The 26,044-nt window shown below is 49.6% G+C and overlaps 1 protein-coding gene and 1 non-coding gene across 2 annotated transcripts in view; one reads left to right on the top strand and one right to left on the bottom strand.

Moving 5' to 3' along the window:
• Nucleotides 1-1,083: 1,083 nt before the first annotated feature.
• DHCR24 (24-dehydrocholesterol reductase) overlaps nt 1,084-26,044 on the bottom strand; it is a 35,825-nt gene continuing 10,864 nt past the window's right edge. Inside the window, exons 3-9 of the mRNA XM_061184176.1 lie at nt 22,560-22,665; nt 21,739-21,857; nt 19,578-19,841; nt 14,389-14,532; nt 5,584-5,781; nt 5,274-5,452; nt 1,084-3,986 (exon numbers count right to left, since the gene is read on the bottom strand). Of these exons, the coding sequence (XP_061040159.1) occupies nt 3,833-3,986; nt 5,274-5,452; nt 5,584-5,781; nt 14,389-14,532; nt 19,578-19,841; nt 21,739-21,857; nt 22,560-22,665 (1,164 nt within the window). The 3' untranslated portion in view covers nt 1,084-3,832. The remainder of the gene's footprint in view (nt 3,987-5,273; nt 5,453-5,583; nt 5,782-14,388; nt 14,533-19,577; nt 19,842-21,738; nt 21,858-22,559; nt 22,666-26,044) is intronic.
• On the top strand, nt 23,173-23,299 carry LOC133089293 (small nucleolar RNA SNORA8). Its single transcript, XR_009700667.1, has one exon. It is a non-coding gene; the product is annotated as a small nucleolar RNA SNORA8 (small nucleolar RNA).

Here is a 26,044-nt window from a genome sequence, read left to right as displayed (position 1 = left end):
GTTTCATCTACAAAATCTGTTTTAAGGACATTAAAGATTTCTCCTCCTTTAAGGAGAATTTACAAATCCTGATTTGTGAAACTGAACAATTGGAAAAAGAATTTCCTAAGGGGTTCCTCTCAAACAACTTTAGGATGGGACCCTGACATCACATATATTTTAGGAAAATGTCCATCACGTATATCTATGCATTTGCATAAAACTTTATTGCACTAAACTCAACCCTTGTGTCTCTGTTCATTTAAGCCTGATGACCTGTAACAATTAGGGTGAGCTAAATTGCTCTAACAAATAGTCCTGAATATGCAGCGACTCAACTACAGTAAAAGTTTATTTATTTCTTGTTCCCAGACCAGGCCAAAGTTCAGGTTGGTGGGCAGTTCTCCATACAGTGATTCAGGGATCTAGCTCCTTCCCCTTGTGACTCTGCTGCCACCTATGGCCTGGCTGTCATCTGCGTCCAAATAACAGAAGAGCCAGGAGAACCTCACACAGGGCTTTACCACTTCTGCTCACATTCTCCTGGAGCAACTCTAACACAAGGGCACATCTGAGGGCGAGGGAGGCTGGGAAATGTAGTCCAGTGGTGTGCTCAAAGGGAGGAATGGGTTTTAGTGGACAGTTAGTGGCCTCTACCAGTGTGTAAATGAGGAAAGAGTCTCAATAGGATTAACTGATTTGCCAAAATTAGTTAGGTCATCCAAGTGACAAAGCCAGGACTGCGGCCCAGAGCTTCTGACAGTCATGTCTGGTGCCTTAAAAAGCACAGCCCCACCTCGATCTGAGCCCCACCTCACCTGAACTCTTCTCACTGGTCTCCTAGCTTCCAAGTTTCTCCTTGTAGTCTGTTCTCCACCCTGCAGATAGGGGAATATTATCAACATCTACGCCAGATCATTGTGACGATGACGGAAATTCAAAAACAGTTAAGGAAATCACCCTGGTCCCTCTGCCCTAACACACCTGTCCCTTCCCCCACACCATCTTCCAGCCCTCGCGGGTTCAGAGGGCAACTGGAGCCTGCACTTGAGCCAGGAGTGCCTCCACATCGTGGTCCCCAGAGCAAGAAACGACAAAGGCTACTTTCCAGATCACACTTTTATTCTTACAGAAGCAGTGGCCACACAGCCATAGGGACATGAAGTGTTCAGACAGTAGGCACAGCACCTGCAGCTGCAAGAGCCTGCTGGGGGTGGGGGTGGGGGGACCCATGCCTTTTTCCATGGTCCCCATGATTAAGGAAAAAACTAAAAATCACACAGCATTCACTGCCACCCCCATCCCCACCCCTTCCCTTTCAGTAACAGCTAATTAGATTATGCATCCTTCCAGCCAAAGAAACTGGCTAGAATCCGGATTTTACAGAAAACCTTCATGCAGAGAAACTCAGCGTTCCGGAAGGGAGAGGCCTCTTATACTTTCCACACACGCTGCCCCACCCCCGCCATGTGCCAAGTTTAATTCCACCTGAAACCACCACCTGATGGGTAGTGACAAGACTGGCTACAAGAAAGAGCTGGTCACTCAGCTCAACATGCTTGGAAGACTGCCCCTTTCTAGGCAAGAGATCACTGAAGCAAAACACTAACCTGAGGCTGGTGTGATCCCCAGACCCTCCCTTCCGAGCCCCGGGTTCCGAGTGAGGTCTGTGAAGGGCAGGATTTTGGTTTGTAGGACTGAGGATAACAGAAGCTGCTGGCATCTCTGGCCACACTCCCAGGGGCCCAGGGACGGAGGCCCCACTGGTGAAAGGATGGGGCCTTATCTGTTGGGCTAATCTAGCTCGGGCTCACCATTCCTCTACAGCAAGTAGGATCATCAGTTTAGCGCCGAGCGGGAAGCCCACGGGCGCACTAGGAGAGCTAATGCCAGTATTCGCGTGCTTTGCATACAAGTGAGAAAATGAGGTTTCTTATTTTTTTCTTATGCCCCCTCCAGAGGCCAAATGGGGAAGAGTGGTTCCTCTGCCTTCTGAGTGCCCTGAATGCGCCCAGAACTCCCAGGACCACGCCAAGAGACTACAGCATGCCAAGCCCAGGGCAGGATGAGTGAGCCTCGGCAGCCAAAGCATGGCTCTGGGAGGATTCTGGCAACCTGTGGTGACAAGACTGACACTTCCTTGCAGGCCATGGATGCGCCTTTCTGAAAAGATGAGAGCTGGCCTTGGGCTGAAGGAAGGACCTTAAATGGCAGACAACCCCCAAGCGTCCACTTAGATCATTTGTTTTTCCTCTGACTATCCACACAAGAGGCTTTTCATGGGGTTTGCAGTCATGGTGTTTAAGACAGCTCTGCACTTCTAAAGCAGAAGGGCCTCAGGTGGTCTTGTGTGTGCTGATGTGACAGATGAGGAAACTACAGCTCAGAGGGACAAATGACTTGCCCACGGGTGCAGAGCTCGTGAAGAATACAGCAAGGACAAACCCAGGCCTCCTGGCTCCTGGTGCAGTGCTCTCTCTCTCTCTCTCTCTCCCAAAATGTCACTGCCTGGCACAGTTCACTTAATTCCAGCTTCCCTTACACAATTCCCTCTCAGAGTCTGGGTTTTCAGCTGAGGCTGGGCAGTTCTTAAGACAGAGCTGCATGAACAACCAAGCTTTACTAGGTGGGCAGGGACCTGGGAAGGTTTCCTTCCCTCTGGAACGGAAATGGAGCTAACTTTTCTCTGAGCTTAGGATTTGTAAGGCACTAAAATTAACTACAGTTGGGGGCCGGGGGAGAAAGAAAAAAAGGGGGGGAATGAGTGGTTGGAGAAATCAAGTTGATGCTGTTTTCTTTCAGCCCCACAGTGAGGAACCCCACGAAACCGAGGGACGGCGGGCTCCATTGTCCTGCTGGGCGTGGTCCCACCCCCCAACTCCCACCCCTACTGCAGAGCAGAGGACACAGCCCCAACCATGACAAAGCAGGTTCTGGGAACAAGAGCCATGGAGGGTGGAGAGCCAAGAACGAGCCCAGGTCCTCTGGATTCAATTCAGAGCAGAAACCACTCACCCAGCCTGGGCAGGTGTCCCAGGCCTGGGCCCGGCCAGGATTCAACCCTGAAGTGTCTTCTCCAAGGACACAGTCCCCTCTGAGCGGACTCGGGCAACGGCTGCAGTGGGCCTGCAAGCCTGAGCGTGAAGGAGGAAGGGGCAAGGTGCCACCGAGCACGGCAGGGAGAACTTTGGAATCAGACCTGGCTTTGGCACAGCACATCTTGGGCCCGCCCACCCGCCCCATCTGTTGCCCTCCCAAGACCCCAGGGATGGAGAGGAACCTTCCTTCCTTCCCTCCGCGAGGAGGTCTTGCAGCTGACAAGCGATGGCAGCACAACTCGAGGACACCCCCTTCAGCCAAACCTGAGCCCAGGTGACCTAACATGGAGCCTTCCCGGACTCCACCACTGAATCCAAAGCACTTTAGTCCGACGTGATGCTGAGTGGGAAGCCGTGCTAACAGCAGCTGCCACTTCTCCAGCACCTCTGCTGCGACAGGTGCTTGACTTAGATGACAACAGCAGGCAGATAGCATTACCCGCTTTCAACAGATGAGGAGCAGGGCTCAGAGTGGCTGAGTGACTCACTCAGAGCCACACAGCTAATGAGTGGCAGAACTGGGGACTAGACTCGGGTTTGTCTGACTCCAAATCTCATGTCCTTTCCACTCTACTTGGCTGCCCCTGAAAGCTGGGAGCAAGCTGTCGGGGCCATCTGGGTGGGGTTTCTGGAGGGGTTTCTTTCTGAAAGTGTGGATCTGGCAGAGCAGCCAAGCTTGAGTGAAGGGAAGATGCCTTCTGGCCCTGGGGACAGGGTCCGCCCTCGCATCCGCCTCCTTCCGGGTGGGCTCCCGCTCAGTGCCTGGCAGCCTTGCAGATCTTGTCATAGACCTCAGGGAAGGCGTCCTGGCAGCCGAGCTGTTTCCGCAGCCTATGGTACAGGGAGCCATCAAACATCTCCCAGAACTCCTCCCGGTCCATGTAGCAGTCGGCATACAGCATCTGGAACCTGCAGCGCAGACACAAGGGTGAGGACTCGGGGATGGGGGTAAGAGGGGCGGGGAGGGGAAAGGGACACAAAGAACCCCAACCATCCCTAATGCGCCCCTAACGCACCGCCTGCTCTGCAGGGCAGGACGCGCTTTTGGAGGCTTTCTCTTGTTTAATCCCCCTAATGAGCTAGTGGTTGAGGCTGGTGCAGGAATTTTTATCCCCATTTTACAGATGGGGAATCTGGGCTCAGGGCTTTATGTGGCAGAGTCAGGAGTAGAACGCAGTGCACTGCATGCCCGTCTCCCTGATGTGGTTGCCAGGCTGCTTTCTCTCTCTTTTTTGACGTTCAATAAACTGCACATAATGAAAGTGTACAACTTGAAGCTACAAGGATATATGGTACAACACAGGGAATATAGCCAATATTTTATAATAACTATAAATAGAGTATGACCTTTAAAAATTGTGAATCACTAAATTGTACACCTGTAACATATAATATTGTACATCAACTATACTTCAATAACATAAATAAGACAAGCAAAAAACATTTTTTTAATAAATTTAAAAAAAAGAAACATACTGCTTGATAAGTTTGATGTCTACAACCTTGAAACTGTCACCTCAGTCCAGATAACAGCCATATCCATCACCCCCAAACTTTCTTCATGCCCCGAACTCCCCTGTTTTGTCTGTCCATCACCCTCCACAATCCCAGGCAGACCTGCCTTCTGTCACCATGGGTTCATCCGCATTTTCCAGAATTTTATATAAATAAAATATATATATATAAATAGAATCATACAGTACTCTTTTTTCCTGGCTTCTTTCCATCAGCATAATTATTTTGAGATTCGTCCACGTGGATTTTGCACGTCCACGGTTTGTTCCAGGACGTTTCTGAGCAATGCTCTGTCCAGGCCTCTGTGTGGCTTTCATGGTCCTGAGTCCCCGCCCCCCTCAGCTTTGGCCTCCAACCTGGAGTGGGAGCCCCTGGACACGTCTAAAGCACCCCCATGGCCTGTGCTGGGGTGGGTAGTGGGGCGACCCCTGGCTCGAGCAGCCAGGGGACTGCTGGTGTGCTCACTGGAGGAGGGGGGATGCAGCAAGGGGAAGGGCGAGAACGCCTGCAATTCCACCTCCTTAGAATCTCCCAACTCCCTTCCCGAATCCGAGGGGTCACTCAGCGCCCCAGGGTCTGGCTGTGGAGCTGGCGCCTTGGCCTTCCACGCGCCCCCCCCGCCCCCCGCCAACCCAGGGCAGTGCTCTGTGGCTGACGGCCACACTCTGGGCACTCGCTCACCCGTGCACACTTCGGACGAACTTCTCCAACTGCCTCATGCAGGACCGGGCTTCAAAGTGCTTCATGCGCGGCTCCCCGTAGGCACCAATGTCGACGTAGAGCTCGGCCTCGTCTCCCTTGGGGTGCACCAGGCCCGGCTGGCTGGGCAGGATGAATGGGCACAGCCAGATGGGGTAGACCTGGGGGGCCAGGGGGGGCGCGTTGGTGCTTTTCCTCCCCCGGGTGGCAGGCTCTGCGGCACTCCCCTCTCTCTGCTGCTCACACGCCACCCTCACCCCCGCGTCCCCGCTGAGCTCCCGGCCCGGCTCACGTGGATGTCGCTGTGGAAGGTGTGCAGGGCCCGCGGCAGGCACTTCATGGGCACCAGCATGTCCTGCACCACGTGGTGCTGCTCGTACAGCTTGCGCAGCGTCTCGCCCTGGGTCAGCTTCAGGAGGGAGATCTTGGGAGGCACCATCCAACCAAAGAGGTAGCGGAAGATGGGGTTGTTGCCAAAGGGAATGATGTCCTGAAAGACAAGGGTTGGGGACGGAGAGAAGGAACTCAGCAGGGCCCAGTGTCCCCACGTGCCAGGGGCCGGGTCCTCCTCTGGTGCTGGACAGAAATGTGATGGGTCCATTCCTATCTGGGGGGGAGTGTGGTGGTACCCAGGATTTACCCAGCTGGATCTGGGTTTGATTCCCAGCTCCAGCATTTACCAGCTATGATGATGATCTTGGGCTGGGGACTTAACCTCTCTGAGCTCAGTTTCCTGATCTGCAAAATGGGGCTTGTGAGAATGAATGGTAAGATACCAAATGGAAGGCACTCAGCCCATTGCCTGAAGCAAAATAACAACGAAGCTATCATTGCTGTTCTAGTTGCTGAGGTCAGTGTGGCTGGCACAAAGCAGGCATTCCATAAATGTTTGACAATGCTGTTGAATGGCAAGAGGGATGGATACTCAGAGAGCTTAAGCAATTTCCCTAAGGTCACACCGCCAGAGACGGCTCCCACCGAGGTGGGGAAGGTCTGGCTCAGGTTCAACGATGAGCCCTTCGGTTTACAGCATCTCCTGAGAGGTCTTCTCTGACGCCCCTATTAAAATGTCACTGCTCCCCATCCCTCCATACACACAACAGCAAATTCTTGCTCACCTGTCAAGGCCAAGCTTGACAGCTATCTTCAATCCTAGGCAGAGCTGGCCACTTTCTCTTGTTCCTGTGGCCCTGCACAGTGCCACCCCGCTTGCCTCCCCCAAGCTGGCCTCTTGGGAAACCCCCTGAGCAGGGCTGTCCTTCCTCTTCCACGCCTCAAACCTCCACAAGGGAGGAGCCCCCCATTCACGATCGTCCTCCCTGCTCCCAGTCTGCCGTCTTCCTGAGGGCTGCCAGCGTGCACCTGATACCCCATCCTCATAGCTCCTGGGCCCTTGAAGCCAAGGACATTCCTTCATTCGTTAGACAATTATGAGGCGCCTATGTGCTCAGGTGCCAGGTTCTGTGCTGGGTGCTGGGGATACCCAGATCATTGAGACGTGGTCCCTGACCTCAGGTATGAAGAGCTGCAACAGAGATGCAGAGGCAGCTCATAAAAGGGTCCACGTCAGACTAGGGTCAGTGGTGGCTGCCCAAAGAAGCCCCCATGCTAAGCTTAAGAGGCTGCATGACTCCTCCTCTCCTTTCCCCTCCCCTCCCCTGGAATCATCTCCTCTGATCACCAGCCCACTCCCATGAGGGAGGGAGGGGCCTGTCTGCTCTCTTCTCTGTTAGATTCCGGCTCCTACACCAGTTCCTGGCTCACAACAGGAGCTCAGGAAATAGCGTGGCTTTTATTGTTCCCTTGGTTGTCCTTGGAAAAGCCACACAGGCCCATAGCAGAAATCCCCCTCAAAGGCTAAGCCCTGACCCCGTTTCCCTCACAGCCCTAACCACTCATTATTCCTCCTCCATCCCAATCTCTTTCCCCTCCACAAAGGCAACCATTCTTAGGAATTATTTGTGTACCCTTGTAGAGACATTCGATGCACAGACAAGTCCATGGGCTTAAAAAAAACACAAGTCACAAATGGCAGCATCTACTAGCCTCCTGCTTATCACTGTATCCTGGGCGTCAGCACACAGAGCGCTACTGCATTCTTTGTCCTGGATGCCTGACACTGTACAGATAGACCTCGTTTTATTGCACTTCTGATCTTTGATCAGTGATCTTTGATGTCACTACTCTGACTTGCTGACGGCTCAGATAATGGTTAGCATTTTTTAGCAATAAAGCATTTTTAAATTAAGGTATGCCCTTTTTTTTTTTAGACATAATGCTAGTGCCCACTTAATAGACTACAGTATAGTGTAAACATAACTTTTATATGCGCTGGGACAACACTGTAAAGCAGTTATAGTCTAATAAAGATATTAAATTAAAATATATATATATATGCACTGGGAAACCAAAAAATTCGTGTAACTCACTTTATTGTGATATTTGCTTTATTGCAGTGGTCTGGAACTCAACATGCAATATCTCCAAGGTCACCCTTCACGGGGTGGGGCTGCAAAGTCCTAGCCCCCTGGCCTCAAGGTGGGACAGCTCTGGAGGGCCATCTGGCCCCAGAGCTCCCTGTGGGTTGGCTGAGGTCTTTGTTGTGACTGCCTCACGCCTCCGCTTTTCCCTCTGCCCGGCCCTGCTTCCCTGTCCTCTCGCAGTTGAGGATCACCAGAGTTCTCCTGAACAAACTTCCTGTGTGCACATCTTGGTAGTAAAACACCCATCCTTCCAGATTCTTCCTTTAACTTCAGGCAGTACAGGCTAGTGTTTAACAGCACAAAAATATAAGACAAACCTCATTTTGAAACCTAGCTCTGTAGTTCTAAAACCCGTCCAGGAGTTCTCTGCTACTCCTTGCTTCAAGAGGTGGAGCTTAATTCCCCCCTCCTTGAGTGTGGGCCAGACTTGGTGACTCCGTTCTAATAAGAGAGTATGGCGGGAGTGGCGAGGCGACAAGCCTGGGTCATGGAAGGCACTGAGGACCCCTCCTTGGTCTCTCTCTTGGATCCCCTGCTCTGGGGGAAGCCAGCTGCCCTGTTGTGAGGACACTTGAGCAGCCCAGGTGGCAAGGAACGGAGGCCTCTTGTCAACAGCCACGTGAGGGACCCTTCCAGGAAGCAGATTCTCCAGCCCTACTAGAGCCGCCAGCAGACCAGCCCGGCCGACACCTTGACTGCAGCCCTGAGCCAGAAACACCCACACCATCGCTCTCCAATCCCTGAGCCTCGAAACTGTGAGATAACAGAGGGCAGTTGTTTTAATCCTCACAATTTGGGGTTAATTCATTATGCAGCAATAGATAACCAATACACTATATCCCTTACTGAGTTGTGTTACTTTGGATAACCTAAACCAGCTTCTTCATCTGTAAAGTGGAAACAGCACTAGGACCTACCCTCACAGGGTTGTTAGGAAGATGGAGAGAGAATGCACGTAAAGTGTTTGGCCTAAGAACTCACATGTAAGGAGTGATTCATATTAACTGCTGCTGTTATCATTCTGATGTGCTCTCATGTACTTTGCTGGCCCCTCTTTCCTTTCCTGTCTCTTAAATATCCCTGCTCTTGACAAAACCACACCTCCCACATCCTTCACACTGCTCTTGGCATGGATAAAGAGGGACTCGGGGGTCTTCTGCCTTTGGCAACACTTTCCACCAAACGCTCTGGGCGTGGACACTGCTCAAAGAAGGACTAACAGGGATGGGGGAAGCCCAGAGCTCCCCGGGCCTTGATGAAGCCTCTGCTGCCCACTCCTCCAGCCCTTACCACTGCCCCATCACATTCTGCCTGAGAGACCTAGCCCATGATTAGAAGTGACCCAACACCTCCTCCTAGGAGACCACCAGGTGTAATTCCTTCATGCCTGACATCCCTATTTATCTCAGTCACGGTGGACTTTTGGGTGCCTCCCACTAGCACCCTTGATGGGCTACAGCGATGCAATGTCTTTTAATCTGACCCCACTGGCCACTGTCCCCCCATCTGCCAAACCCCTCCCCTGTGCTCTCTCATGGTCTAAACGGCAGCAAACCCCCTCCATCCTCAACCTCTTCTCTCGATCATCGTGTCCTCTCCTTGCTCTTAGCTGGAACCTGGCTGGCCCCTGCAGCCCTCCGAGGTGGTATCATTTTCTCTCCAAGACCCTCTGGGGTAGACGGAGGTGAGGTGTTCTCCTCATTACTGCTTCTAGGTCTCTGCCCCTCCCATTCCCCGAAAACCCTCAGCGACTTTGCAGCCACCTGCCCATCATCTCCACCCCCATCATCTCCCTCGTTCCCGGATCACTGCCACCTTCTTCAACAGTCATCTTATCACTGATGTGATTTAATATCCACCTCTATGATCTTTCCCACGCCCCAGCCTCCTCTTTGTCCTCCAGCGATCTTACCTTCCACCTGGCCTCTGCCCTCTCACGTCACACTCCAGAGCAGGGGATGACAAACTATAGCCCGTGGGAATCGGTCTGCAAGCGGATCCAGCAGGTGGCCAAATCTGGCCCCCTGCCCGTGTTTATACATAGTATCACTGGAGCACAGTCATGCACGTTTGTTTGTGCACTGCCTGTGGCTGCTTTTGTGCTACAAGGGCAGGGCTGAGCAGCTGCGACAGGACGTATGACCCGCAGAGCCTAAAGCTTTTGTTATTTGGCCCTTTAAGAAAGTTTGCTGACCTCTCGATGTTGTCCTATTGTCTGTATTCATTGCCTCTGTTGACTTGGAAAAAAAAAAGCACGTCAGAGCTGTGAGTTGAGTTTATTCAGTGTCTCACTGACTATAGCCTGGGAGACGCGTTCTCAAACAGCTCTGAGAAACCGTTCCTAAGAGGTAAAGGCCAGATCAGTATGTATGTGATTTTGGCGAAGCGTACATGAAATCAAGCACAGGTCTCGATCGAAGGTTGTTGCTAGTTATGAGGAAGAGCCGTCTTTTAATGGCTTTGGTACTTTTCTAAGTATGGGAAGATCCAAGAATTTGGGTTCATAAAATTTTCTCCTCAAAATATCTACCTATCTGAAGGCTGTCTTTATCTGCCAGTTTTCCCATAGCACAGAGTGCCTCATTAGTGATCTTTGCCCTGAATTCCTTTCAGGGGGTGCTGAAGGTCAGCGACCGCAAGGCCTAATGACTTCCTGCAGAACTGGATGGTAGGCAACATACTTCATTTGGCATCTCCATAGTTTCAATTCCAAGCGTTCGCCCTCTGACCACCACTAACTCGCCTTCCTGCTGCTCATGCCCTCCAGTGCTCTGACGTCAATTCTTCACCCCAAGGGGCACCCAGGCCACCATATCAGTCCCTTCAGCCCCGCACATCCTCACTGCCCCCCCTCAGCTGGCTCGGATTTCATCCTGATCATGTCCTGGCTTTTCCAACCCCGCCCCACTTGTCATACTCATTTGCAAAACCTCAACTGTGGTTAAATCTAACTTTCTCCCTATTCTGTACCCTGTCCACAGAGCTGAATGTGTGAAAATCCACAACCACCAGGGCTGGTCTCACTGTAAACTCATGGTCATGAATCTTTGGGAGGCCCAGTGTTGCCCAGCAATCCTATGACATTTCCCCAGTTAATTCATTCCCACTCTCCAAGGGACAATTTCCCATCTCCTCTCTCCTCAGTCCTTCAACAACCCCCACCCCCTCATCTCGGCTAAAATCCTTGCTTCCTATTTCATTGAGAAAATAGAAGGACTCCCACACCCTCCCATCACCAAATGGTCCTCCTGTTTGTAGCAACTGTTCCATTAACACTTCCTCCCTCCTGTCCAGTGGGTGAATCTCCACGCTCTCACCTAAAGGCAACCTCTCCACCTAAGCACAGGATCCATCCATCCTCAAGGTTCACCCTGCGAGCACACCCTCTCCCCTGCACTGCTAGCACATCAACATGCGGTAACCTCTCCCCTCTTGAAACTCACACATGGACTTCCCTGGCGGTCCAGTGGTTAACACTCTGCACTTCCATTGCAGGGGGCACAGCTTTGATCCCTGGTTGGGGAACTAAGATCCCATGTGCCGTGCGGCGCGGCCAAAAAAAAAATCAAAATAAAAAATAAAACAGTCACACAAAATATTTCCTCTCGATCCTACATCCCCCTCTGGCTCCCACCCTACTCTTCTGCTTTCCCTTATACTGAGCCTTCTGATTTCCATTTTCACTGTCTCCACTTCCCTGTCTCTGTTTTCTCTCGAACCCACGTCAGGCTTTCAGCCCCATGGCTCAAGGTCATCAGTGACCTTCTCACAACTAAGACCAGGGGTCGATGCTTTGTCGTCATCTCACTCAGGGGCATTTGACACAGCTGTTCGTCTTCCTTCTTGACATGCTGTCCTCAAGTAGCTTCCGGGATGCCAGTCCTCCTGGGTTCCTCCTCCCCTCTGACTGACGGCGTCTTCTCCTCTCCTGGCTGGTTCCTCCTCCCTCAACTTGCAGGGCTTGGCTCTGGGACTCCTCTTTTCTAACCTCCCTCACTCATCTAGTCCCACGGTGTTAATGAACATTTCTCTGCTGATAATACCCACAGTGATATGGATTTCTTCGACCTCTGCCCTGAAGATCTGACATATGTGCCAGCTGCCCACTCAACGTCCCACCTGGATGTCTGAAAAGCATCTCACGCTGACATGTCCCAAACCAAACTTCTGATTTTCCTTCCCAGACCCCTCCCTCATGTTGTCCATAGCAGTCAATGGCACCTCAGGTCACCCGGTTGCTTGGGTCCCTAACCTTGGAATCACACCCAAGGGCAATCTGTGGGAAATTCTGTTGGTTGGTTCAACCTTCACAGAACCTCCCAGATCTGAGACCCCTTTCCTCCTCCACCGCTACCACCCTGGACGACAGAATCTTCTTTCTTCCGCTCTCCCACTCTTGCCACCTCCACCCCATCCACTCTCCACCTAGCTGTCAAAATTATCCTTTTAAAACAAACATCAGGTCATGTCACTTTTCTGCACAAAGCCCTCCACTGGCTTCCTTACCACACAAGGTAAAATATGAAGTCCTCCCCTGACCTACAAGGACCCACATGATCTAGGCTATAGCTGCTGTTTGACCGTATTCTCCACCATGGGTCTAGCTCAAGGGCCTTCTTGCTGTTTTCAGAAACACGCAGCCTTGCTGTGACAACTTGCACCTTGCTGTGATGCAAAAGAATGGAGCTGGACCCCCACCTCACACCATATACAAAACTTAAAATGGATCAAGAACCTAAATATAAGAGCTAAAACCATAAAGCTTTTAGAAGATAACGCAGGAAGAAATCTTCATGACTTTGGATTTAGCAATGGATTCTTAGATACGACACTAAAAGCACGAGTAACAAAAGAAAAAACAGATCAACTGGACTTCATCAAAACCAAAAACTTTTGTGAATCAAAAGACATTATCGGGACTTCCCTGGCGGTCCAGTGGTTAAGACTTCGCCTTCCAATACAGGGGGTGCGGGTTCCATCCCTGGTCGGGGAGTAAGATCCCACATGCCTCACGGTCAAAAAACCAAAACAGAAGCAATATTGTAACAAATTCAATAAAGACTTTAAAAATGCTCCACATCAAAAAAAAATCTAAAAAAAAAAAAAGACATTATCAAGGAAGTGAAAGACAACCTACAGAATGAGAAGAAATATTTGCAAATCATGTATTTGATAAGGGTCTAATATCCAGAATATATATAGAACTCTTACAACTCAACAACCAAGATCAATAACCCAATTAAAATTGGGCGAAGGATCTGAACAGATACTTCTCCAAGAAATATACAAATGGCCAACAGGCACATGGAAGGATACTCAACATCGTTAGTCATTAGGAAAATGCAAATCAAATTCACAGTGAGATTCCATTTCTTACCCACTAGGATAGCTATAGCAAAAAACCAGAAAACAACAAGTGCTGGTGAGAATGTAGAGAAATTGGAACCTACACATGCTGCTGCTGAGAAAGTAAAATGGCTCAGCCACCATGGAAAATGTTTGGCAGTTCCTCAACAGGTTATACACAGAATCATCACACGACCCAGCAGTTCCACTCCTAGGCATGTATCCTCCAACACTGAAAACTAGTACTCAAACAAATTCTTGTACATGAACGTTTGCAGCAGCATTGTTCACAATGCCAATAGGTGGAAACAACTCAAATGTCCACCAGCAGATGAGTGGAAAAACAAACTGTGGTCCAACCATACAATGGAGTATTATTCAGCCACAAAAAGGAATGATGTACTGATGCATGCTACAGCATGGATGAACCTTGAAAACAGGCTTAGTGAAAGAAGCCAGGCACAAAAGGCCACATGTTGTATGATTCCATTTATATAAAATGTCTAGAACAGGTAAATCCATAGAGACAGAATGCAGACTGATGGTTGCCAGAGTCTGGGGAAAGGGAATGGGGAGTAACTGCTTAATGGGTACAGGATTTCCTTTTAGGGCGATGAAAATATTTTGAAACTAGATATAGTAGACACACAACATCATGAATGTACCAAATACCACTGAATTATACACTTTAAAATGGTTAATTTTATGTTTTCACTTCAATTAAAAAAAAGAAATAAAAAGCTACCCACCCAGCCCATGTGAGGACCTGTGCTCTGGCTCTTCCTCTGTCTGGCGTGTCCTCCCTATGTTCAGGTCCCGCTCACAAGGCATCTCCTGAGAGGCCTTCCCTGACCGCTTATTTAAAATGTCATTGCTCCCCATCGCTCATCAAACAACAGCAAATTCTTGCTCACACGTCAAGGCCACGCTTGACAGCTACCTCCAGCCCTGGGCAGGACCAGCCACTTCCTCTTCTCAGGCCGCAGTCTGTCTGCTTGGCTAGGCTACAGCTCCTCAAGGACAGAACAGGTCTGCGTTCCCCAAAGCACTGGGCCCCGCGCCCCACCTTCTGGCACAGGCAGGTGTGTGGGGAGAGCCCGCTGCTTTAAGGGAAGGTGGCTGCTCCTGAAGAAGGAAGCACTGTGCTGCTGGGTAAGAGGCTGTTCTGGTCCCTAGGACAAAGCCACTCTTTTTCCCCAAGGGAGGGGAAACCATCCTGGTTGCCAGCCCGGCCAGGAGCCAGGAGTACCAGGAAATCCTAGCCTCACCTGGAGCTCCCAGAAGATGCTGCGCGTGTGGCGGTGGTAGTAGTGTCTCAAGGGGATGTACTCCAGGCCCTCGCGGTTTGTCTTCAGGTAGTTCTCCACGTGCTTGAAGAACCACGGCTTGTAGTAGTTGCCAATGCTATTCAGCTGCAATGACAGAGGGCACTGTGTCAGGCCACAGACAAGCCCCAATGCCATCGGGGCGTAACAGTGATACCCAGCTTCTGTTCAGCACTCCTGGCCTCTCCAGAGCTCTTTCATGTCTATTATTGCCTTGGAGGCTCTTGAAAGCCGGGTGAGGTTAATAAGCACAGCCGGCATTCTCTAGCAGAGAGAGCAGGAGCTCACAGAGGTTAAGTGGTGAGCCCAGGGCCCAACAGCGAACTCCTGACAGTCTCGAGAGCTCAGCCTGCTACTCCTTCTCGGTGAGAGAACTGAAGTGCCGATGCCTGTCGCCGTCGGCCACGATGCAATGCTCCAAACAGGTGTGCTCCTCCCCACCTCCCTCCCACGAGGCCAGTGTCGGCACGAACACTGAGCGCGGGTCATCCTCCCCACTGGGTCCCACAGCCGACAGCACTAACTGACCACGGTGCTTTCCCTGCTGCCCTGGACCAAGCTCCACATCCTCTGGCCACAGCGCTCCCCCCAGGCAGCTACCATCAGCGGAGGAAGCTCACAGTAAAGCTACAGTCTTCCCTGGCACTGGGCCCCATGGTCTCCAAGCCTAAATCATGTATTTAGCTGGTGTCTTCTTTAGCCCTAAATGGTTCAGGACTCTACCTACTGTGTGCCCTGTGATGACTTAGCTTCTCTGAGCCTCAGCTTCCTCACCCATGAAAGGAACTGTGGGCCGATGCTTTTGGAGACAGGCAGGGCAGCAACCCGGAAGGGTGATGGGCTTCAGGTTGGGTGGCTGAGGACAGATCCTGGCCCAGTCACCCACTAGCTGTGTGACCTGGCGCAGGACACTCTGAGCTTGTTTCTTCACGTGTAAAATGGCAATAAAAATAAATACTTTGTGGGAGATCTTTGTGCCTGTTAGAAATTACATACACACACACTGCAGACGCTCGGGCCCATGTCATACCAGCTTCTCTTGAGGTGGGAGAGGCACCCGAGTTTTATGGGGCAGGTGAGATCACACCCAGCAAAGGGATAGGAGGAAGCAGAGAGTGGAGGCCACGTAGGAGAGGTAGAATGTTGCCAGGGGACAATCCGGGAGGGAAAGACAGGAGCAGAGGCAAGAAGTAAGCAAGCCCAGGGTGGCTGGAGAATAATCACAGCACGGGCTAAGTGCCCACACTCCAGGGAGGCAGCACCAGTACCCAAAGTATTCACTCTTTGTCCCCTCCATGACTTTGCATACATTCATTACCTCTTCCATGACCTTGCACACATTCCTTCTTTATCTCCTCCACAGCAGGGCTGTCCCTGTTTCACTAACCAGGAGAAAGAATCATCAAGGTTGAAAGGACCACCCGAGGTCACAAGGCTGGCAAGAGACAAGGCAAGGACTCAAGCACATTCCATGTTGCAAAAGAAGGCCAAGGTGGATGGCAGAGAACCTTGAATGGTGGGTTCTGGAATGTGGGCATTATAAAAAAAAGAAAAAAACTATTAATTTTTTTCCTGATTCTAAAAGTAATGTACGCTCCTTGTGAAAACTTTAGACACTGCAGTAATGTGTAACCTGAGAGACGCCCCTGTAGCCTCACCCTCCAGAGGGAACTACTAAAAACTGATGTGTATTCATTAGGTTTTATTTTCACACACACACAGATTTATATAAATGGGACTGCCGTGTGCCTACTGTTTACTGATTTGCTGTCTCCACTTTTAATGTACTAGGCCGATCCTGGCAGGTTACTTAGCCTCTCTGAGCCTCATTTTCAGTACAGGTAAAATGGTTAGAGAGACTAAAAGAGATAATGCAGAAAGTGCCAAGCACAGGGCCTGCCCACAGCAGGGGCACAGTATTCAGTTCCCGGCCCTCTCACTGCCCCCAGCCCCTCGGCAGCCCCCTCTACCCTGGAGCCAGGCAACCTCTGCCCTCCACCTCTGGCAGCCAACACTTGCAGCCCATCTGGGGGTCACCGCTGTGTGCAGGCCACTCTGCTGCTAGGCCACTCTGCAGTGGGGAAACCAGGCCACAAAGTACCAGGAAACGGGCTAAAGAGCCTGCCTGTCCAAGTCAGTTAGAGTGTGGATAGTGCGGGGCAGGGCAGAAGTCACCATAGGCTGGCCTCCACCTGCGAATGCAAACGGGAGTCAGACCCCACAGGAACAGAGCAACTTGATCTAACCCCAGGTGGCCTGGTCACACACCAGCAGTGGCACCAGCTGCGTGATGAACCCGAGACTCGGGGGTACCTGGATACAGGCACTCCTGGTGTTCATGGACTCATCCGTAACACTTTGTGCCAGAGAAGCCTGGGACATGATAAAGAACCTGGATGGCACGTCTCTCCTGGCAGCCGTGGCAGCCAAGAGGCGGCAGGAGTTCCAGTTCCAGCCCAAGCACTTAGATAACAAGCCACTTCCTATCTCTGGGCTCCCCTGTAAAACGGGGGTGGCTGTCTTCTCCCAGTGGACAGTGCCTGGGCACGCAGGGACGAACTCCTGAGCAGCCTGCCGAACAGGCATGTTTGGGAGAAATGCTCCTCCGATGAAACACGCACATGCCTCTGGCACCCACCACTCTCCCCTGGCCCCAGGCCCCGTTCTCATCCGGCATCATGGGAACACTTTGCAAAAGTCTGTGGCCCGAGGCCCAGCCCCTCTGCCACTGATAACCAGGCAAGCCTCTGGGGAAAACCTTGGTCTTCCTGGGAAATAAGGGAACTGGTCAGAGTGTTCAAACAATTTAAAAGCTGTACAATCCCTTTTGCCCAACTGCAACCTTAGGTGGCATCTAATACATCAAAGAGATGACTTTCAGTACAAAGGGGGTGGTGATACCCCTTGGTCCCCGCCCTTAGCTTATCACCACTGGCAGCTTCCAGAGGAACATCTCAGACAAGGTGGAAAACCTCTGGACGAGACCTCCTTGCCAGGTGACTAGGTTCAGAGTGACACACTGCCTGGGCTTTGGCCCGACATGAGCTCAGGCAGAGCCAGGGCCCGGGGACACCAGAACATTTGGGCTCAGTGTCTGAAGTCCCACTCCTGCTCCAGGATCCCCAACCTCCAGTGCTCACTAGTGTCCCATAAAGAATGGTGCTCTGGGCTTCCCTGGTGGCACAGTGGCTGAGAATCTGCCTGCTAATGCAGGGGACACGGGTTCGAGACCTGGTCTGGGGGGATCCCACGTGCCGCGGAGCAACTAGGCCTGTGAGCCACAACTACTGGGCCTGCGCGTCTGGAGCCTGTGCTCCGCAACAAGAGAGGCCGCAATAGCGAGAGGCCCGCGCACCGCGATGAAGAGTAGCCCCCGCTTGCCGCAACTAGAGAAAGCCCTCGCACAGAAATGAAGACCCAACACAGCCAAAAATAAATAAATTAATTAATTAATTAAAAAAAAAGAATGGTGCTCGATCAAAGTTTGCAGATGATGCCAAAGTCTAGAAGCTGGTATGGCAGGGAACAAATACCCAACCAGGAGTCAGAGACCCAAACTTAAATCTGCCTCATGCTTGCTGTGGGTCCTCAGAGGACCCTCTTTCCCCTTCTGGGCCTCCGTTCCTTATTTGGAGAGGGAATTGTATCAGATGATTTTTGAGTCCTTTTTGATTTTAAAATGCTTTAAGTATATAGGGATAGATCAAGAGCCTTAAAAGTGCCTATCCTTTGTTGTACTAATTCTACTTGAAGGTATTACTCAAATTATAGACAAAAGATGTCCACTGCTACATTAATTAAAATAATGAAAAACTGGATGCAACTTTAATTTCCAACTATGGGGCAGTGGTTTAGTAGATGATAGGGCACTTGCTCACCGCAATGTTTCTGCTGTCATTAAATATGAAGGCAATGTAACGACATGCAGAAATGCTTATCGCACTAAACCAGAAACTACAAATTTGAACTGGTGTTCACAGCTGAAGACAAACAAACCGAAACACTGTGCAAAGAGATGGTAACCTTGAAAGTACCTGAGAACTGCAAAATAAAACGAGCTACTATTTTTAACCCTATCAGATTGGCAAAAATGAAAGAGTGATGCTATCCAGCACTGGCAAGAACGTGGGGGAAAGGTATTCTCACACACCACTGCGTTGCTGGAAGTGGACAGAAGCACACATTTCTGGCAGGTCACTGGTTATATCTATCAATATTTAATATATTCAAACCCCTGGGTCAGGAATTCCTTTTTTTGGACTCAATCCTACACAAATGCATGTACAAGAGGCCAAGGATAGACGCAAGAGAATCTTCAATGCAATCTTATTTGTAAGAGCAAAACATTTTAAGCAAAATAAATGCTCATCGGGAAGCAATGAGTTAGGCTAATTACAGGCAACAACAGAAAGCATGGGATAAAACGAGGGCATGGGCATGTACACACACGCACATGGGCATGGACAGGCACAGGCCTTGAAGAGTGCAGTGTTACAAGTGGTTACCCTGGGAGCATGCTTGGGTGAAGAGGTGCACTTTAACTTTTTCTTTATATATTTCAACATTGTTATACTACTTTTGTAAAAGCTTTAAAAAAATCTGTGCATCGAAAAGAGAGGAAATACATCTATCAAACACATTAGCAACAGCTGGATTGGGTCATATTTATAGGTGGAGTCTTTTCTTTCCTTTTACTTCTGTACACTTTCCAAGCCTCTCATAATAAGCACAAATCCTTTCTCAATGGAGAAAGCACGGCTATTAAAAATTACACAGTGTACGCTGAAGGGGTGTGAATCTGGATTCTGAGGCATCAAATCAATTACTCAAATCTTGGCTTTGTCATCTTGTGGAAGTTTACATGGCCTCTTGGAGACTTGGTTTCTTCATCTATAAAATGGGGTTACTGTGAGGATCAAAGATTACGCCTATCAAGAGACACACACGTACCTGGCAGTTGGTAGGGGCAGAGTAAATGGATACTTCGGTCACAGCCTAAGACGGCCGACTATAGATCCTGCTGCCCAGGTGGGCTGACCCAGGTCGCAGCCTCAAAGAGGGTGGCTGCCAGGGTCAGGGTGGGGAATCAGGCTCCATCCCAGCCCATCCAGGCCCTCCTCCTCCGGGCCTACCTTGCCAGGCTCTGCCTCGTCCGTCATGACCCCCGTCATGATTACGGCCTCCTCCAGGGAGTAGAGCAGCCCTTCCACGAAGTGGTTCTCCTGCCGCTGGGACTCACGGGTGAACTTGTCACAGATGGCCTCCAGGCCGCACACCGGCTCAAACCGCAGCTTGACGTACTTCTTGGCGGGGATGATGCGGATTTCGGCGGCCACCAGAAAGCCCAGGGTCCCACAGGACCAGGGCACAGCGTAGAACAGGTCTGAGTTTTCCGACTGTGAGGCGGAGTGGACACATGCTGAATGTTTGACCCCCAAACCCCGCGCTGCAGCGAGTCATCAGCAGGGCGCAGAGGACCCGGGGCCTGGGCTAAATCCCTGTCCTGGCACTATCTGTGTCAACCTGAACAAGAACCTCGCAACTGCACTTTCTGGGCCTCAGTCCTCCCCCTGCAGCTTCAGCATGACATTTGACCTTACACTGCCCTCTGTATCAGGGATGCTCAGGGAGAGTGCATCCTCTCTCCTCCACCTGCGCACAGCCCCTGGACCACAGGCTACCCAGGAAGAGGCTAGGACCAGCTCTGCCCAGTCCTAAAATGAGGGACCAAGGGCCAGGGGGCCCAGGCCAGGCTAGAGAGAGATGAACACTTAATGAGGGTCAAGGTAGCCAGGGGACATTAAAATGGGCCATTACTGAAACTTACAAAGCCTTTCCCATTCCATTAGCTGTGAACTCCCCCCTACCCCACCCACAGTCCAGGGAGAGCATTAACATTCCTGCTTGAATGGGTAAGGAGAGTGAGGCTCCAAGAGGTGACAATGGCTCACCCAAGGCTTCCCCCCAAGTCAGTGCAGCGATGTCGGCCTCAGGCAAGGCCGCCTGACACCTGATCCAGCGATCCTCCTTCTAACCTCATGATTTTCTTGTTTTGGTATTTGTCTTGGAGACAAACAACTTTTCATCTGGCCGTTCTAAGGCAGCTTCTTTGGTTCTAATAAAGCTCCTTGTGAAGAAGTCTAGCCTTGTCCAGGCTTTACGGAGAGGACAGTCCTGCGTGGTCTCTGCTCACGCTAACGCCCTTGGTGCTGGTGTGGTGGGTGCAGCGAGGTGGTGGGCTGAGGGCCGTGCTGGAGCAGGGGAGCTCTGCAGCAGGCTGGCAGAAGTCTCTGGAACAGCAGACGTGGGCCACCCGATGCCCATCTGGGCCACCGCCTGATCACACTGTCAGCTCACAGCAGTAATAACCAGGTGTCCGCCGCACACCCGGCTCTGTGCTAGGAGCTTAACATATGGCATCTACTTTCTCCTCCTGACAATGCATTTGCCAGATGAGGAAACTGGACCTCAGAGAAGGGAAGTAATTCATGAATGCCTGTCTCCTTTCTCTGCTCATAATAAACAGGTTAGAAGGCAGGGCCCAGAGAGCGTTTCGGGAAACGTGCTGAACTGGTGTGAATCCTGAAAGAGGTCTATCTTGTCCAGACCAGAGCTCTCAAGCCTGGAGTCCTGCCCTGGACTCTGTGAGGCCAACAACTCTGGTGGCTCTCAGAAACATTCACTTCTAAAGGATCACACTGTTCCTCCCATCCCAAGGGCTCCTTAGATATGCTCAGAGAGATCTGAGTTTATTTAAAGTTTCAATCCTGTCCTGCTCCTTAACTGTCTGCATCCTACTTTGGGCTGTGGATTGCCTTTTATTTCTCCAAAACAGCCCCTCTTATTACTGTTGGTTACGCCTCACCACTGGCATAGAATGTTGATGCTTGGGCCTGACTTCAAGACAGTATAGTGACATGAATTGCTAAGGGCATTGACTTGGGAGCCCGATAAGCTGGGTTTGAATCCCAGCCGTGTGGGATTTACTAGCTGTGTGATCTTGGGCAAGTTTATTAACCTCTCTGTGCTTTAGTTTCCTATCTGTAAAATGTGTCTAATAATAGTACCCATCTCATAAAATTGTTTAACGATTAAATGCCTTAATATACATGAGGCATTTACAACAGTATCTGAGCACATATGAGGGGCTACATAAACCTCTGTTATTATTATGGATACAGACCCAGACTGGACAGGTGTATTTGAAACGAAGCACCCCCAGGGGAGCCACCTCCCAGGGGTCCTTAATGCCCAGAGCAGGCTGGTGGGGGCATCCCCCATCTCTGAACTCACCGGTGTGCATCGCACAAAGCTGCCATCGGCCAGGACCAGCTCGTAGGCAGTGCAGATGTGCTGGAATAGGCCATACTTGTGGGATGAAGACTCGATGCCCGTGCCCATGATCAATCCCCCTGCAGAGACATGTGCATTAGCCAGGCAGAGCTGGAAGGGGGTCGGGGAGAGCTGGGAAAAGGACACCTTGCTGGAGCTGGGGAAACTCACAGCATGAAGGAGGCACGACAGGGCTGGCAGATCTTAGGGGAGATTTCCCATCTCTGTGGATGTAGAGAGCAGGAGAGAGAAGGAGGGCCTAAGATGCGGGCGTGAGGGCTTGCTTAGAGGTGGGAGATGGGTGGGAGACCCCATCAAGGGCACTCGCACAATCACCTCTGGCCAGACCCAACCTAGAAACCTGTGCACATTCATTTCAACAGGGACATTGATGAAAGGAGGGTTGGTTGGGTGGGGGAAGCCGTGTCCCTTGGGAACAGTTAAAGGACCTGAAGGTGTTTCCCCTGGAGAAGAAAAGGCTCTGGGACCTTGAATCCTATGGAAGGAGAGACTAGACTTATTCTGTGTGTCCCAAGGGGCAGAACTGGAGCAATGGATGCAAGTCACAGGGAAGCAGGTTCCAACCAGCGATTGAAAAGTGCATTCTGATAACGTAAGCTGTTCAGACATGGACTGACAGGCAGTGAGTGCTCTGTCTTTGGTGCTGGACGAGCAGAGACAGGGTGACATCCATCACAGATGGGACAGTGGTGACTCCTGAACCTGATGGAAGGTTGGCCGAGGTTCCTCAGCTCTGATGCTAGGGCTGCCTGAGTTCTCACCCACTGTGAGGTCATCCAACTCGGGCAACACAGGTAGCGTCCAGCCAATGGAGGTCAGCAGGGCAGTCACCTGACCCATGGTCACCAACGGTTCCACGCGGACAATCTGTTGACACAGAAGAGAGACCCTGGGTCACAAGGAGGCTGCCAGGCCTAATGGGGGCTTCTGTCTGCAGAAGGTGTTATCCCAGACCTTCCCAAACAATCAACATGGGGATTCCTATATGGGCTTTACAGCCTCTTTCCAGAGCATTCCACCACCTTTAGTTACAGTGAATGGGGTTTCTGGTGCTGGGTTAGATAGTGTTTAATCTTGTTCTTTCAAATACCTTTATACTTAATACTTAGTTTATTTTTCTTCTAGAAGAAGAAACACTCATTTATTTGGAAGAAACAGCATATACAAAGAAGACAAAAAGCATTAATCCTAGTTCTTCCAAGTTATCAATGTTAATACTGGAGTATATCTCCTTTCAGTATTTTCCCATGAATATCTATATTGCTATTCTTATGTTTTAATACAACACACACAGACACACACGCACACAAATACAAACACACATAACACAGACTTTTTAAAAAAAATTTAATGCTATACTGTGACACGATCCCTTGTCATTAAATGCTCCTGGAAAACATGATTTTTGTTCAAAGGACAGGGCAATATTAATTCAGTATCTGGCATCATTGGTTTTCTTGGCTTTGTGCATGTTAGACCTGGTATTTCTATCGATACAGTATTCCTATAGTTTCTCATACTGTTCAGTTTGACATAATCTTCAATAGGAACTAATGCTTCTCTTTTTCTAGGGTGTGTAAAATTCAGAACCAGGAAGATTCATCCCCTCTGACCCTGAACACAGTCCTACAGTAAACTGCTTGGGGAAATCGGATCCCAAAGATTACAGGTGGGGAATTTTGTAGTGTGTCCATATTCCACTGTAGATCAAAGAAGCCCAACTAAAAGAATTGTGGACTGACTGACAAGACAACTGTGTATTGAGCAAAAATTCTTTTTGGAAGGGCTATCTTGAAGATTATGACCCAAGCATTGGAGGAACTAAGGTGACCGGCAGTAGAAGGAAATCCTTAAAAATTTATTGACTTAAATAATTTTGCCTACGTTACACATAATAAAAAAAAAAAAAAGTTTACACTTAAAAAAAAAAACTATGATTTTTAATGGACACACGAATACACCATCACGAGGACTTCTGCTTTCAGTCAAGATGGAGCGAAAAGAACCAGTTTAACCTGCTGCCTGGAGAAAAAAAGGACAAAATATATGAAACAAGAGTTTTCAACACAGTAAACATCAGGCAGCGAAGTTAATGATTGCTGACAGCAAACAAACAGGGTGAGCTCTATGAATGCCCCAGCTAACTGCCTGGAGCTTGGCGGTGCAGGAAGGGAGAGCCCAGTGGACTCTGAGTCGAGGGCCCTAGAAGACCAAGGTGAATAGAGTCTGCAGGACAGAGTACTGGAGAGGAGAGAACTGCAGAGAGAAAGCTCTGAAGTACTGTGAAGAGTGCCCGTTGAGTATTCAACTGAGTACTGATTGGTGCATACACAGGACAAAATTACCAGAGGCTAAGGCCAGGGGAAGAGCCTGGCAGGTAACAGTGCCAGGGGCTCACACAGGGCAGGAAATAGTATCTGTTCCCACAAGCCAGACTGGAAAACTTCACGACTCCCAGGGCACTGGGTAGAGTACTCAGAATATTCTTGCCTGAGCAGCGGGGAATAATTGCCCCTAGATTACATGCTGCTCCAGCCCCACCTGAAAAATCAACACAAAACAGGATCAAACTGTTTCTCAGTAACTCGGCTCTATCTTAGAAGGAAGCTCACTAAGGTTTACAGGGATACAAAAGTATCCAGCACCCCACACAAGGTAAAATTCATGACACCTAGAATCCAATCAAAGTTCACCAGGCATGCAAAGAGGCAGGAAGATTCAACCCGTAATGAGGAGAATAATCAAGCAATCTGTTTTGATAAAACAGACCCAGAATTGACACAGATATTAAAATCAGCAAACAAGGACATTAAAATAATTATTAATACTGTATTCCCTATGTTCAGAAAGTTAAGTACAGACATTTAAAAGGCAGTAAAAGGATCCAAATCAAACTTCTAGAAATGAAAACCACAATGTTAGAGATGAAAAATACACTGGTTGGAACTGACAGCAAATTAGACACTGCAGAAGAAGAGTGATGAATTTAAATACACAGCAATAGAAACTATCCAAGATGAAACACACAGAGGAAAAAAACCTTTAATGAACAGCATATCAGTGAGCTGAGCTGTGGAACTACTTCAAGTGGCCCAACATATGTGTAATAGCAGTCCTCAAAGGAGAGAGAGTAAGGGAAAGAAAAATATTTGAAGAAATAATGACCCCCAAAATTTCAAATTTGATGAAAAATTATGTGACTCCCGAGCACAAGAATTATGAAGAAAACTATACCACAGCACATTGTAATAATTGCTCAAAACTAGTTATAAAGATAAGATCTTAAAAGCAGCCAGAGGAAAAAGATAAGTTACATACAGAGGAACAAAGATAAGGATGAGAGATTTCTTGTTAGAAATAACGCAAGCAAGAAGACACTGGAGGGCTTCCCTGGTGACGCAGTGGTTGAGAATCTGCCTGGCAACGCAGGGGACACGGGTTCACGCCCTGGTCCGGGAAGATCCCACATGCCACAGAGCAACTAAGCCCGTGCACCACAACTACTGAGCCTGCGCTCTAGAGCCCAGGAGCCACAACTACTGAGCCTGTGTGCCACAACTACTGAAGCCCACGCGCCTAGAGCCTGTGCTCTGCAACAAGAGAAGCCACCAAAATGAGAAGCCCTGGCACTGCAACGAAGAGTAGCCCCCTGCTCGCAACTAGAGAAAGCCCGCACGCAGCAACAAAGACTCAACGCAGCCAAAAATAAATAAATAAATAAATAAATTTATTAAAAAAAAAAAAAAAGACGACACTGGAGCATCTTTAAAGTACTGAAGGAAAAAAACTGTCAACCTGGAGTTCCATGCCCACTGAAAATATCTTTCAAAAATGAAGGCAACCTCATACCCATTAGGATGGCTATTATTAAAAACAAAACAAAAACAGAAAATAACCAGTGTTGGTGAGGATTTGGAAAAATTAAAACCCTTGTACACTGTTGGTGGGGATGTTAAAATGGTGCAGCCACTATGCAAAACAGTACGGCTGTTCCTCAAAAAATTCAAAATAGAACTACCATGTGATCCAGCAATTCCACTTCTGGGTACATACCCAAAATAACTGAAAGCAGCGTCTTGAAATGCTATGTGTACACCCATGTTCATAGCAGCATTATTCACAATAGCTAAAACATAGAAGCAGCCCAAGTGTCCATGGATGAATGAGTGGATAAGCAAAATGTGGTATATACATACAATGGAATATTATTCAGCCTTAAAAAGGAAGAAAATTCTGCAATATGCTA

This window comes from Eubalaena glacialis, chromosome 3 (assembly GCF_028564815.1).
Source record: "Eubalaena glacialis isolate mEubGla1 chromosome 3, mEubGla1.1.hap2.+ XY, whole genome shotgun sequence".
In the NCBI taxonomy this organism is placed as follows: Eukaryota; Metazoa; Chordata; class Mammalia; order Artiodactyla; family Balaenidae; genus Eubalaena; species Eubalaena glacialis.
The sequence above is the reverse complement of the archived record's forward strand: the minus strand, read 5'-3'. Positions and strand labels throughout refer to the sequence as shown.